The 16,472-nt window shown below is 34.0% G+C and overlaps 1 protein-coding gene across 3 annotated transcripts in view; it reads right to left on the bottom strand.

Moving 5' to 3' along the window:
- The window catches only part of pde4ca (phosphodiesterase 4C, cAMP-specific a), a 60,889-nt gene that overhangs the window by 32,570 nt on the left and 11,847 nt on the right, over positions 1-16,472 (bottom strand). The window contains exon 1 of one of the 3 annotated variants that reach the window (XM_028472186.1): positions 10,506-10,613. The exons of the other annotated variants lie outside the window; for them this stretch is intronic. Coding sequence (XP_028327987.1) covers positions 10,506-10,579 — 74 coding nt within the window. The 5' untranslated portion in view covers positions 10,580-10,613. Of the gene's footprint in view, positions 1-10,505; positions 10,614-16,472 lie in introns of those variants that run through there. 3 annotated transcript variants of the gene reach the window in all.

The following is a 16,472-nucleotide window of genomic DNA, read 5'->3' as shown; positions in this document are numbered from 1 at the left end:
TTTGTAGCCAAGAACAAGTATTTCTTGGCTACAAACTAGTATTTTGTGACCAAAAATAAGTATTTTGTGGCCAGTAACTAGTATTTTGTGGCCAAAAACAAATATTTCCTGGCCACAAACCAGTATTTCATGGCCACTAAGTAGTATTTTGTGGCCAGTAACTAGTATTTTGTGGCCACAAAATAGTATATTATGGTCACAAAGTAGTATTTTGTAGCCAAGAACAAGTATTTCTTGGCTACAAACTAGTATTTTGTTGTCACAAAGTAGTATTTTGTGACCAAAAATAAGTATTTTGTGGCCACTAACTAGTATTTTGCGGCCACTAACTAGTATTTTGTGGCCAAAAACAAATATTTCCTGGCCACAAACCAGTATTTCATGGCCACTAAGTAGTATTTTGTGGCCACGAATTAGTATTTTGTGGCCATAAACTAGTATTTCTTGGCCACAAAGTAGTATTTCATGGCCACAAAGTAGTATTTTGTGGCCACGAATTTGTATTTTGTGGCCATGAACTAGTATTTCATGGCCACAAAGTAGTATTTTGTGTCCATAAAGTAGTATTTTGTGGCCACTAACTAAATATTTAGTGGCCACAAATAAAACTGTTTTTCACCATGTAATGTCTGGGGCTCCATAATATTGTCCCAAAACATGTCAGTAAAGGTTTAGTCTGTGTCATATTGCTATTTCTATTTCAGAAGGAAAAGTTTGTTATATCGAGTCAGATTTTTCACTTGAATTGACATTTTCTTCTCTCTGACCACCTGTTTACCAAGACAAATTACATGTAAATGCGGGATATAATTTTTTATTTGTTTAAAATGAATACAAATAATATAAAAAAACAAACAAACTATACATACAGAGTAGCATTTCTGTTTCAGGAAGTTAATTTCGTATTTTCTGCAATCATGGAAAATCCACTCTGCTTCTGCACTCCGGTCCAACGCCATCAACAATGCATGACTACATCTATTATTCAGGTAAAAGAAAAGGGCTTTACACGCTTGATACCTTTTAAGGTTTTTAATTCACTGTTTAAACCTGAAGCTTTTGAGCTTCAGCCACGAGTCTTTTGTTTGTTTAAAATACATTTCACTGGCTTTTCTAAGATTTTACGCAACAAACAAGGGAGGGAAGTAGACGGCAGGAAATCTTGTGTAACCAACTGTCAACTAAAAAGGCAGCAATTTATTATTGATGATGATGATGTGCTTTTTATTACTTTTTGCCACGTTACATTTCTGCAAATGTTGATTTACTGATTAATAGGAGCCAGAGAGTGAAAAATAACAGAATAAAGAACAAAAAAGTCTTAAAAAAAAAAAAAAAAAAAAAACAGATTCACAATAAAAAATATCTACACATACTTAATGCAGATCATTGAATGTAACCCCTTCATTTAATTAAAAAGATCTTTAGCCAAGAAAAACATTACCTTATACGGAGTATTTTGTGGCCACAAACTAGTATTTCCTGGCCACAAACTAGTATTTTGTGGCCATAAAAAACATCACCTTATACAGAGACTTTGAGGCCAAACATTGGAGTTGTCATTAGTTGATGACTGTGGGTTGTAGCTTTGTGAGATTTTAATCTGTAACATGTGAGAAATATCATCTCATCGACACAAACGATGCAGACATGACGAACATCCGTCAGTCGTTAAACCCCACGATGAGTCAAACCGGAGCTATTAAAGGCTTTGGAGGAGGACGGAGTTGTGAAGTATAAACCTTAAAACACATTAAAATATGTTCTTCTATTCTGCTAGAAGAATGAAAAGCACTCAAATACAGTCACACACACATTTTAACAGCGGAGCTTAGTGTGTATGCGTCATCGTGGTGAGAAAAGACAGAAAACACATGTTTGGTTCTTTGCTTTTCGTAAATCGTCGAACAAGGTCACGTTAAAAACCCAAATGAAGCAACGATGCATCAGAAGTTCATGGATGACCTCTCAGCACTGGGTTCAAGAGTCGGTTCAATGTGGAGGAACCTCATGACAACACGCTATTGGCTCTATGGATGCATGAGCAGCATTCCTGAATAACGAGCTGTGTGGAAGTCATGGAGCTAGCGCTGTGAGCTAGCAATGTGAGCAAGCAATGTGAGCTAGCAGAGTGAGCTAGCAGAGTGAGCTAGTAATGTGAGCTAGCAATGTGAGCTAGCAATGTGAGCTAGCAGAGTGAGCTAGTAATGTGAGCTAGCACTGTGAGCTAGCAATGTGAGCTAGCGTTGTGAGCTAGCAGAGTGAGCTAGTAATGTGAGCTAGCAATGTAAGCTAGCGCTGTGAGCTAGTGCTGTGAGCTAGTAATGTGAGCTAGAGCTGTGAGCTAGCAATGTGAGCTAGTGCTGTGAGCTAGCGCTGTGAGCTAGCAATGTGAGCTAGTGCTGTGAGCTAGCAATGTGAGCTAGCACTGTTGGCTGTCAGAGAACTTGTGGCCTGTTCGATGAACATGGTTTGTTGTGTCAAAAAATGGCAGAAATTAGGTTTGAATGTAAATATTAGAAAACAAACAAAAGGACAAACAGATCGCTGTCGAGATGTAATCAAGCGTGACCGCCGTTCTAACCTAGAACAATATTTAAACCAGTAACAAAAACCAATTTCATCTCATTAATGAAGCAGCTTCTAACAGCAGTGATTCAACACCAACTTAAAGCAGCGGTTTTTCCAACCTTGGGGTCGTGACCCCATGTGGGGTCACCTGAAATGTTTAATAATTTGTAAAGTAAATTAATAAACAAATAAAAAAATGTTTTAATTTATTTATAAATAAATACACATTAAATCACTGATTAAAATTATATTTTTTCATAAGAAAAAACATTTATTATTCTTATTCAAATAAACATATCACACACACACAATATCAAACATCTCTATTCTATACTTAAACTTTTTCAAATATAAATCTAGTTCACATAAAATTCACAACAGATATAACAGTGTTTTTCAACCTTGGGGTCGACTCGTGGCCCAATGTGGGGTCACCTGAAATGTCTAGTAATGATTAAAAAAAAAAATAATAATCATTGTTTTTCTAACAAAAACACAACACACAATCTTAAACAACTGTATAATATATTTCTACTTTCTCAAATATACATTTAGTTATAATAAAATGTAGTATAAAGAAAAAAGAAAGATAATAATAATAATTATTATTATTTTTAAACATAAAAAATTAAGAACCCTAAAAATGATAAAAAATAATAAAGCACTACATAAATCTCAAAAGCAAGATGATTTTACTGTCATTTACCATAAACTATGACTGACAATAAAAAACAACAAAAGTAAGAAAGTAAATTTGCGTTTCTTGCAGCAATTTAGAATCTAAATAAATTAAATTAAATTAAAATTAAAAAAATAAATTCGCGATATAAATAAATATAAATTCTTGCTTTGAACTTATCAGTAAATTAAACACTGAAACGTCAACACCATCTGTATATATCACCTTCAAAATAAAAGCAAAATGGTCTATAAATATCTACTCCAACTTACTAAAAACTAAGTATTGGCATACAGCATAAAAAGGATCACAGCAAGACATAAGGGAGCAAAGAGGAATCAGCGATTAGCTAAATATAATATCTATTAATATCTATTAGAATACTACATGTGTAATAGAATATAATGTCGAGGCAGCAGTGGGTGTGAGGCTCTATGTTTAACTGTGTGATGATGTCACTGTGTTGTGTAGTAAAGACTCGTGTGCCATCTCATGATTCACTAGAACCATCTGTTAGCATCACCACAGGGTTCAGGGCTTTAGCACACATATGTGAACCCAAACCCCGCTGTATTACACACGCACATGCACACGCACAACTCAAAAGGACAAAAAATACACACAACAAATCCTGTACATCACAAATGAGCAAAAGAAAGACACACAATGGCAAAAAAATACAGAAAACGGTAAAGAAATATGAGGAAAACACACAAAACGCCTTCAAATATACAAAAAATAACAGAAAACGTACAAAACAGCAACAAAAAATGCTACAAATTTACTTGGAAAAACTCAACATATAAAAAAAATAACAAAAAAGACTAAAAGATTTAAAAAAAAAAAAAAAACAGATTGACAGTAAAATACACAAAATGACTCCAATAATACATAAATCAACAACAGAAACACACAAAATGACAATAATACAGAAAATGAGAAAAAAAAAAACAAAATTTACTACAAAAACACACAAGACCCTACAAATATACTAAACAATTACAGAAAAACATCCAAAATGACAACAAATTATTCTACAAAATGACAAGAAAACTACACAAAACGCCAAAAAAAGCGAAATATACTACCAAAACACGACTTCTTCAAATATATGAAAAATAACAGAAAAATATACAAACATCTTTGAAAAACTGAGAGAGGAAAAGAAGAAGAAGAAGGAGGACCATAGAGTTTCAATTCTTCATTTTGTCACATTTAACAATAAATATGTTTAAAATACAGTTCTATTCACCTACTCCTCACTGTTTTCTTTAATCTCCTCCTGTCATTGAGTGGCTGATGAACTTTTGTGAATAATTGAGGTATTTCTGCCCTCTAGTGGCGACAAATAAAACCTCAGAAGGTTTAAATCTTAAGCACATCTTGGAAACAAGATTCCCAAAATGTTACAAGTTATTATTCACTCAAGTCAGCATTTAGAATAATGACCAATCAGAGCATTAATACAGGAAAGAACAAAAAGTTTTAGTGCTTTGAATGATTTGTTGATTTTTCGGGTCATTTTGTGTTTTTGGAGTCATTCTTGTTTATTTTTGTTGTGTTTTTCAATATTTATCTTGCCATTCTTGTATTTTGAGAGTTATTTCCAGTGTATTCTTCTGTATTTGTGTGTAATTTTGTATTATATTCTTTAATTTTGTGTAATCTCATAGTCTTCTTGTGTATTTTTAGAGTAATCTTGAGTATGTTTGTTGATGTTTTTGAAGATTTTTCAGTATTTACTCAAATAACACACAACACTACTAAAAAACTAGGCAAGACCTGTAATCGCAAGGCGAATACGAATTTGGCAATTGAAAATTGAGCGTAAACAACAACCTGTATCTGGATTTGTTGACAAGTTTGTTCTTTTTACTAATGAAATTGAAAGTAATAATGCCGGAAAAACAGAAGACTGACCTTGACCGAAGGTCACACATTGAAAGGAAATGTTGTTCAATGGTACCAGTGTGAGCGCTGTATCTCAATTTGTGGCCAACTTATAAGGAAAAAAGTTTTTTGTGTTTTGGCTGAGCTTTGTCGTCCTAAGAGCGTGGAGGCCCCATATTGAAAGGAAATGTTGTTCAATGGTACCAGTGGCCAAGTTACAGGGAAAAAAGTTTTTTTTTTTTTTTGTGACGTCATGAACTTTGACCCCTACTTTTTACCGGTAGGTCGTACAGGTTCGGTCCAGAGAAATAAAATACTCCACTAGAGATGAACTTTTCATGAATGTAAGCATCGAATTTTTACAATAAATAGTTGTACAGATATGGAAAATTTTGGTTTTTGACACGATGCGACCTTGACATTTTAGCTCCAAAAACGGTCGACTGCGCATCCTTGACATTGTCCCTATAAAATGACAAATGACAAAACAATTGTTTTTTAGTAGTCTTGTGTTTTTTGAGTAATTTGTGTATTTGTGCTGTTTTGAGTATCTCTGTGCAGATTTGGTCACCTTGTGTGTTTTTGAAATAATTCTGTGTATTTTTGTGGTCAAGTTGTATTTTTTTCTGTATGTTTGTGTCATTTTGAAGGTTTCTTGAGTGTTTTTGGAGTGATTTTATGTATTTTCCTGAATTATTGTGCAAATTTATAGTCGTCCGGTGTGTTCATGAAGTAATTTTGTGCATTTTGGTCATCATTTAGTGTATATTGTATTTTTTTCTGCAGTTTTGTGTAAATTTGTCATTGTTTTGGATATTTTTCAGTATTTTCGTGTAGTATTGTAGTAATTTGTGTATTTTGTTGTAGTTTTGTGTATTTCTGTGCAGATTTATAGTCGTTCTGTGTGTCTTTGAAGTCATTTCGTGCATTTTGATTGTCGTTTAGTGTATTTCTGCTGTCATTTTGTATATATTTCTGTATATTTGTGTATTTCTCTCTATTTTTGTGTAGATTTATAGTCGTACTGTATGTTTTTGAAGTAATAATGTGTATTTTCCTGTCATTTTGTATATTTTTCTGTATTATTGCGTAATTTTTAAGGTTTCATGTGTGTTTTTGGAGTCATTCTGTGTATTTCTGTCGTCCTTTGGAACATTTTTCTATATATTTGTAAACATTTACGGGATTTTTAGTGTAATTTTGTTCATTTTATGTATTTTTACCAATTTGTTTTGTTCCGTCTGTAATTGTGTATGTCTACTTTGGGTGGGGGTGTCTGTGCTAAAGCTTGTCCACAGTCACGCAGCTGACTTTGAGTCGTGTCCCATGCAGGCCTGGCTGTAGCTCAGGGATCAATGAGGCTCTGCAGGCGATCGGAGAATCAGTCATGCTGAAAATGTAGAGTACAGCAATGACGCACATAGCGTTCAGGCCCCCAGCTGCCAAACACTGGCTCTATTGACTCATGTGGCCCTCGGTCTGCTCTGATCGCTTTATTAGAAACACCGACATCAACACTGTTGCCCCCTGGATGGATGATGGATGGATGGATGGATGGATGGCCTGGCTCACCATGTTTTTATCTCATAAATGTTACCTTATTTTCCTCTAGAATAACTGGGGGGAACTACCGTACTGTTACTCAGTGTGACTGTTGACTTGTGTCTTTTATCTCTGTATTAAAAGCTGCGCTCACACATGGCCACTCCCCTTACATTACATTATCTCTTTTGTCCACTCACTCTCTCTTTTCTATCTCTTCCCATCATCCTCTGCTCCAATTAAATAACATCGCCCTTTCAAACCGTCAAACATTTGCTGGCAAACTGTCAATTTACTACAAACCTGGACAACATGACTACAAATAACTGAAAAATTTACAAAAAACTCAAAATGACTCCCAAAAAAAACCAACAAAAAATGACAACAAAAAAGACAAAATTATTTAAAAAATACAAAAAACTGGATAAAATATTCACGACGAAGCCAATAACACAGAAATCAAAGAACAAAAACACACTAAATTACAAAAAATAGACAAAACTACAAATTAACCATATACTACATACTATAAAAATGCATGACGCCTAAATAAAAAAAAACAGAAAAACATACAAATCGCCAAACAAAAATATAAAAAAGACTTCAAAAACTCACAAAAACACAACAAAAAATAAAAAAGACAAAATTATTTTTATAAAAATACACAAAATGACAAGAAAAAACACAAAATGACTCAAATAAACGCACAAATCAACAACAAACCAACAAACAACAGAAACACGCCTTCAAATATACAAAAATAACAGAAAAAAATACAAAAGGACAAGAGAAATATACAAAATGACTTCAAAAACTCACAAAAATGTAACTATATAAAAACACAAAATGACAGTAATGTACACAAAATGACAAAAAAATAAAAAATAAAAGAGAAAAATATATAACATTAGCACAGAAATACAAAAAACGACCAGAAGAAAGACAGAAATATATGAAAAATACATAAAACGACAACAAAACTCTTTGTGGTTTCCTGTGTTAATACTCAAATTAGTCATAATTACAAATGCTGACATGAATATTGATAACGTGGCCTTCAGCTCAGACACAATCACATCATTGTGATAAAAGTTGCCCATCTCTGATGTAAAACATACAAAATTGTTTTGTTTTATAAAAAGTGTTGATTTCCTGAGATGTAACGGACACGTGATGGTGAGAAAAAGACAAAAGGCTGCAGGAGGAGACGATGAATGAAAGGGTCCTGGTACCATTGGTACCATTAGAGCATCACTGGTGTGATGACAGCGGCTGCTTTGTCTCTGTGTGTGTGTGTGTGTGTGTGTGTGCGCGTGTGTGTGTGTGTGACTGAGGCTAAAGAACTAAAGAAAGGACATGTCACTGCTATGATGTTCACACGCTACACACGATAAAAAAAAACAGGGTCTGATCAGCACTAAATCAGGTACTGAGGCTAGTTCTGTTCCCTCGTGTGTGTGTGTGTGTGTGTGTGTATTTCGGTCTACAATCTGCTGCTTTGATCTCCTCATATGATCCACACAGGCTCACGGCTGGAGGAGTCAGGATGACACTTAGAAAGCACGAGTCACGCTACGAGTTCACAGAAGTTTAAACTGCACTAAACACAGATATAGTCGACTAAAATAGACAAAAAAACATGCAAAACGACGATAAAAAATACAAAAATACAACATAAAAAACCCAAAAAAGACAAAATACATTAAAAAACACCCAAAATGACAAGAAAAAGACCCAATGTATGACAAAAACACACACACACACACACACATATATATATATATATATATATATATACTACAAAAGCACAGCTAGAAAAGATGCTAGAAAAAAACATACTTAAAGAAAGAAATACAAAATGACTCCAAAAAGTCACAAAATTACAAAGAACACACAAATGATAACAAAAACATAAATCTGTTACAGATATAGTCGACTAAAATATAACGTATAGGACTTTATACTTTCTTTTTTCTAATATTTAATTCCCATTGATCGACCTGATATGTGATGTTATTAATGTTTGTAAATATACACACGGAGACAGATTTGATGATCAATGTGTGAGATCACATGATCACATGAGTTCTGATTGGATTTTCATCCCATGTGACAAAATTATAGTTTTGTTTTTTATATTTGGCAAAGTTGTCAAAATATTCATACAAAATGACTTTAAAAACTCAACAACAAAAAAGACAAAATGCTTTAAAAAAAAAAAAAAACACACAAAATGACATGTTTTGTATAATATTTAATATTTCTCATTTTATGTGTTTGTTGTAGCTTTTTGTGTCTTTTATTGACATTTTATGTATTTAGTTGTACATTTTTATGTTGTGTTTTTTGACAGTTTTACCTTTCTGTGTGTTTGTGCTTATATTTGTGCATCGATTCTTTGTCTTTTGTGTCTGAAACGTTACATAACAACATGTCCTGCAGAGATCTCATGACAGCTGTAGGATATTTTTTTATATTTGCTTATTTCGTTTCACAGTTGCAACATGTTACTGATACAATTAACTCTGTTATTCCTGATTCCGCATAGAGAAAATAACCCTAACTCTTCTCTAACTGTCCTTTTCCAGAGTTCAACACAATCTATACAACTCGTCCAATGGATTCTTCTGTGTGTGGATACAGAAAAAAACCACACAAAATGACTCCAAAACGTTTCTAAACTACAAAGAACACACCAAATGACTTCAAAAAAACTCACAAAAATACAATAACTAACAAAAAACACAAAATGACAGTAAAATACACAAAACAACAAGAAAATACACAAATTGCTTCCAATAACACGCAAATCAACAACAGAAACACACAAAATAACAACAAAAAACAAACACATGACAAAAAATATTAAATTTACTACAAAAGCACACAAAACGCCTACAAATATACAAAACAATAACAGAAAAAAATATACAAAACGACAGGATAAAAAAAATACAAAATGATTCCAAAAAGTTCCAAAACTACAAAGGAATTCAAAATGACAACAAAAACACAAAATGAGGGAAAATATATAGCATGACCAGTGACCACAAAAATACACAAAACAACCACAAAAAAGACAAAATTATATCAAAACACACAAAATGCCTGTAAAATACAATAAATTACAACAAAAATACACATCAACAACAGAAACACACAAAATGAGGGAAAATTTACAGCATAACCACAGAAATACACAAACTGACAACAACAAAACCCTCAAAAGCGTTGATTTGGTGTGTGTGTGTGTGTGTGTGTGTGTGTGTGTGTGTGTCTTCCACAGCACACATGCAAACATTGGTCTCATTTGTTTTGGGCGTTAGATGTTAGGCTTTGACTTAATCCTGAGTGTAAATCAGACGAACAGGTGCACATTCACAACCTGATGCAATAGTGCTTTGTGTTCCCAACCATGTGTCTGTATATGAAGTATTTGTGTGTTTTTGGAGTCATTTTGTGTGTTTTGTTGAGCTTTTGTGTATGTTTGGAGTCATTTTGTGTGGTTTTGTTGTGCTTTTATGCACTTTTGTTGACTTTTTGTGTGCTTGAAGCCATTTTATGTATTTCTGTTCTCCTTTTCTATATGTTTCGATTATTTTTGTACATATTTTTGTCCTTTGTGTAATTTTCTGTAATTCCAGGCGTTTTTCTAGCTCATTCTTGTATGAAAACATTACTCTGATGGATATTAGAACTTAAAAACGGAGAACACAGCACAAGAAAAATTCAAACAAGCCAGTTCTTGTCGTACAAAAAAAAACACAAAGCTACATTTAACTCGTCATCGTCAGCTACAGGACGAGGAATCTGTGATACATACCCAATGCATGAGTGTCTGCGTGTGGAGAAGCTGCCGGGCGTCTTCCGCGTGAAACGAGAGTCTTTGTTCATCATCTTTTCTTTTTTCCTTATTTTTTTAAACACAGAACTGAAGAGATTAAGTTTAAGGAGTCGTCATCACAACTGAAGCCTGTGAGTGATGATGATGATGATGATGATGGATGGAGGAAGAAGAAGAAGAAGAAGAGAGTTCCTGTAGTGTGAATGAAAGTAGCTCCATGATGAAGAATGGGAAACAAGTCCAGGGATTGTATGTAAAACAACGCAGAGATGCAAAAAAAAAAAAAAGAGAGTCTGACGGAGTCAAGTGTTGAGTTACAGGAGCATCAAAGTGCAGGAGTGCAGGTCCTGGTGCTGAGGATATGTCCGTCTGTTTGAGTGGTAAACCAGGAATGTGTAAAATTCACATCATCTTTGTGTGTGTGTGTGTGTGTGTGTGTGTGTGTGTGTGTGTGTACAGCCTAAAAAGGCAAAGAGTCTTGGCTGTTAAAGACCAATCATATCGTCTCACACACACACACACTGAGGGAAAGTACTGAGCGCCCTCGAATCAAATCAAATCAAACTAAACGGACAAAGATGTTCAAGTCGAACCAAAGTCATCATCATCATCATCATCACTAATCTTACTCCTCCTACTCCAACAACAGGAACGAAAACAAACTCTGGATTTCCACAACAAAAGCTTCTTCTTTTTCTTCTTCTACTGTTAAAATGTGTCCGTCTGAGTGAAAGTTTTAGTGTTAGTGGGAAAAAAGGAGGTGAAGAGGAGCGTTATAATAATCCCTGGAGTGGTGGGACGTCCCATGTTGTCCTCCCTGTCAGTGGAGCCATGATGGACTGACTTCTGCTTTCTCTTCTTCTTTCTATCCCTCCTGAGAATGGTGGGACCCAAACTATGGCTAAAAACAACAAACAACTGCACTGTGTCCCCCGAGAGAGAGAGAGAGAGAGAGAGAGAGAGAGAGAGAGAGAGAGAGAGGGGTGGGCTGAACGGTTAACAAAGAAAAAGTGACAGAAAACCACTACTTTGGCAGTAAACGACAATAATTGAATGAGAAAATGATCAAGTGTTAAATAAAGATATATACTGTACCCTAATGTGCTCTATTATACTATCATATTATCGTCACATGATCACACAGCCTTTCTCCAGCTGTCCTCACCACATCCCAGCAGCAGAATCAATAATTCAATATTCTGTTTGCATGCGTTTTCCCCCCAAATGTAATTGAATTTTTTTGTAGATGAAATTATTTTTGAATAGTACTGGGGACATTTTAAAATTCCATGCCACAAATCACCCAAAAAAAGGCATTTCCTGAAGAAAATGCAAGTGCGGATGAATGTGGTGATATTTACGTCTGAAATAATGCAGAAAATATGATGAAAACAGTTGAAATGAGCTGAAAAACATAGATATAGGCTATAACGTGTTGGAAAAGCACTGAAAGTAGTTCAGAAAAAGTTAGAAAAATTGCAGAAAGTAGAATCAAGATGAAAAATATTAACAGGTAAAAGGATGTGAAACAATCTAAATAAAGTTGTTGAAAAAGCTGAAAAAAGTTCACAGTTAAAAAAGGTTGAAAAATTTTAAAATCATTGGTAAGAGTCGGAATTGCGTCGGAGGCAAAACTTTTTAATAAATTTAAGTGGGAATTCAATAATTCAATAATAATTTTTGTAAATGTAAATAACTGCACAAATGTAGAATCCACTAAAGACAAACTCATTTCCAACTATTTACAAAACCACAAGAGAAAAGAGAACAAATTGAAACTCTTTAAAATAAACTTTCACATTAAAAGTTGTTTGTTTCTGAGATCCACAGAAAAAGCCAGACTGATGTTTCACAGCACAGTGACCTCTAGTGGAGGAATAGAGAAACTAGGAGGCTGTGGATTTGCCCGAACTAAAACAAGGACAAAATCCAGAATAAATGAAGGTAAAAGAAGCACTACTCATACTGCTCATACCAAAGTACTACTCATACTAATACTAATCATACCAAAGTACTACTCATACCAAAGTACTACTCATACTAATACTAATCATACCAAAGTACTACTCATACCAAAGTACTACTCATACTAATACTAATCATACTAAAGTACTACTCATACTACTCATACTGCTCATACCAAAGTACTACTCATACTAAAGTACTACTCATACTAATACTAATCATACCAAAGTACTACTCATACTAATACTAATCATACTAAAGTACTACTCATACTACTCATACCAAAGTACTACTCATACTAAAGTACTACTCATACTAAAGTACTACTCATACTAACGTACTACTCATACTAAAGTACTACTCACACTACTCATACTAAAGTACTACTCATACTGCTCATACCAAAGTACTACTCATACTAAAGTACTACTCATACTGCTCATACTAAAGTACTACTCATACTAACCTACTACTCATACTAAAGTACTACTCACACTACACATACTAAAGTACTACTCATACTAAAGTACTACTCATACTGCTCATACCAAAGTACTACTCATACCAAAGTACTACTCATACTAAAGTACTACTCATACTACTCATACTAAAGTACTACTCATACTAACGTACTACTCACACTACTCATACTAAAGTACTACTCATACTAAAGTACTACTCATACTGCTCATACCAAAGTACTACTCATACTAAAGTACTACTCACACTACTCATACTAAAGTACTACTCACACTACTCATACTAAAGTACTACTCATACTGCTCATACCAAAGTACTACTCATACTAAAGTACTACTCATACTGCTCATACCAAAGTACTACTCATACTGCTCATACCAAAGTACTACTCATACTGCTCATACCAAAGTACTACTCATACTAAAGTACTACTCATACTAAAGTACTACTCATACTAAAGTACTACTCATACTAATACTACTCATACCAAAGTACTACTCATACCAAAGTACTACTCATACCAAAGTACTACTCATACCAAAGTACTACTCATACTAATACTACTCATACTAAAGTACTACTCATACTACTCATACTAAAGTACTACTCATACTACTCATACTAACGTACTACTCATACTAAAGCACTACTCATACTACTCATACTAACGTACTACTCATACTAATGTACTACTCATACTAACGTACTACTCATACGAACGTACTACTCATACTAACGTACTAACGTACTACTCATACTAAAGCACTACTCATACTACTCATACTAACGTACTACTCATACTAATGTACTACTCATACTAACGTACTACTCATACTAACGTACTACTCATACTAACATACTAACGTACTACTCATACTAACGTACTACTCATACTAACGTACTACTCATACTAATATACTAACGTACTACTCATACTAACGTACTACTCATACTAACAAACTAACGTACTAACGTACTACTCATACTAACGTACTACTCATACTAACATACTAACGTACAAACGTACTACTCATACTAACATACTACTCGTACTAACGTACTACTCGTACTAACGTACTACTCATAGTAGCGTACTAACGTACTACTCGTACTAACGTACTACTCGTACTAACGTACTACTCATAGTAGCGTACTAACGTACTACTCGTACTAACGTACTACTCATAGTAGCGTACTAACGTACTACTCAAAATGAGTACGTAGTGTGTTCATATAAGATAGTATGAAAAGATTGAGTACGCAAGAAATACACAGATGTATACTAGATGGAGAAAGTATACAGTACACATGAAAAACAAAAATTTCCAAAAACCAAATCCTCAAGAAAAATGTATAGAAAAATGACTCAGAAACACACAAAATGCAAACAAAATGACATTAAGTATAAACAAAAACACAAATGATTTTATTTTTAAAAACACACAAATCCACAATACATTTTTCAAAAAGGACATAAACAAAATGACAAGAACACACCAAATATTTTTTTTAAAAAACACAAATGATTAAAAAACACACAAATCCACAATACATTTTTCAAAAAGGACATAAACAAAATGACAAGAACACACCAAATTTTTTTTTTAAAAAACACACAAAATCCACAAAAATCCACAAAACACACAAATCCCCAAGAACAATTTACAAATGATCTCAAAAGACACAAAATGACAACAAAAATTCCCAAAATGACAAAAAAAAAATACACAAAATGATACCAAACACACACAAAAACTTGCATTTTGAGTAATTTTGTTTATTTTTTGGGGGCGATTTTTATGGTTTCATATGCATTTTTTTACACCATTTTTGTGTTTCTGTTATTATTTAGCGTGTTCATGTTGTCATTTTGTGTCATTTCGTGTGTTGGTGGTGTCATTTTGATTATTTTTGTGTAACAATAAATAAAAGATTAGAAACAGTCATAACAACAGTGTGCGTTTGTCTTCTCTGGGTTTGGTTTCTATCAATGTGTCGTATCAGAGTCAGATGTTGTTTAAAAAAAATAAAACTTCTTCCTATAAAACCGATGAGTTTGACGTTGTGTCTCAGCAGTGGAAAAATCTATTTCATCAACCCAGACATTATGTGAAAATAACATGCTTGCTATGTTCTATATTTGAGCCTCCTGCCCTACGACATTTATTTTTCCACTAGATCCTCAGCTTGTTTAATGGCTGTTCTCTCCATTCATCCTGCAATAAGTCATCAGCAGCCATTCATTGGAGCGCTGACATTACGGGATGGAGCAGCAGCATGTTTTAAAGCACAGACTGCAGGGCTGTGCAGTATTAAAACTGACATGTTAAACATCACAGAGCGGCTCCTGACTCTAATGTTTAGCCTTTCAGCAGACTCACAGAAACTAATGAAAGAGTTTGATGGAAGTGACAAAGTGACTCAGTGTTTATGGAGGTGAATAGAGATGTAAACACTGGGGGAGTTTTTCTACAAGCTTTCAGAAAAAATGTTAAAAACTCCTCTATGTCTAATAAAAGTACGACAGGGCTTTAACAGCAGCGGTTAAAGGTTGTCTGAGGCGTTTTCTCTTCACTCACACACTCCTCTCTGGTCTCTGCAGAACCTAAACCACACATGGGAAAATGGCGGCCCGGGAGCCACATGTGGCCCTCAGGCTAACTCTGTGTGGCCCAAATTGTGAACCAAGACGTTGAAAGGAATTTTAAGCTCAACATAATCAACAAAAATTACTCCCAAAAACATACAAAAAGAGATTAAAATGTCAACAAAAGTACACAAAAAGATTCCAAAAATACACAAAACGACTCATAAAACACACAAAACAAAAAGACAGACACAAAATGATTCCAAAAACACACAAAACGCACTATAAAATTACACACATACACAACAGTCCATAAAATGAATGAAAATGTTCAAAATTACACAAACACAAAGTCGCAGGAAAATACAATCATTTCTGAAAATTACAAGAAAATACAAAAAATTACAACATGAACACAAAGAAATGACAAAAACACAAACAACTAAAAAAAAATTACACAAAATGACTACAAAAACAACAGATTTACAAAATAACAACATAAACACACAAAATGAATCCCAAACTGTCAGAAAACTTTCCAAAACAACAAAAATACAGAGAATGACTACAAAAACACACAATTTGACGATAACATTTTAGAAAACAACTCGAAAAACACACAAAATGACAACAAAAAATCCCCAAATGACAGAAAAATCAACAAAATGACTCCAAAAACACACAAAATTACAACAAAATTACACTAAATGACTTCAAAAACACAAAACAGGACTAAAAACTTACAAAACACAATAGAAAGACAAAAAACAAACATCAGAATAAAAGCCTTACTGTCTCTGCAAAGCAAAACGTATTGTATGTATGCGTGTGTGTGTGTGTGTGTGTGTCGCCTTCTCTAAGTCAATGTTTGATGTGAACCGGAATCATTGGCTGACGTGATGCAATAAAGGCTC

Source organism: Gouania willdenowi, chromosome 17 (genome assembly GCF_900634775.1).
Source record: "Gouania willdenowi chromosome 17, fGouWil2.1, whole genome shotgun sequence".
NCBI classification, from domain to species: domain Eukaryota; kingdom Metazoa; phylum Chordata; class Actinopteri; order Blenniiformes; family Gobiesocidae; genus Gouania; species Gouania willdenowi.
Note: the sequence above shows the minus strand (reverse complement) of the source record. Positions and strands in the feature narration are given on the sequence as shown.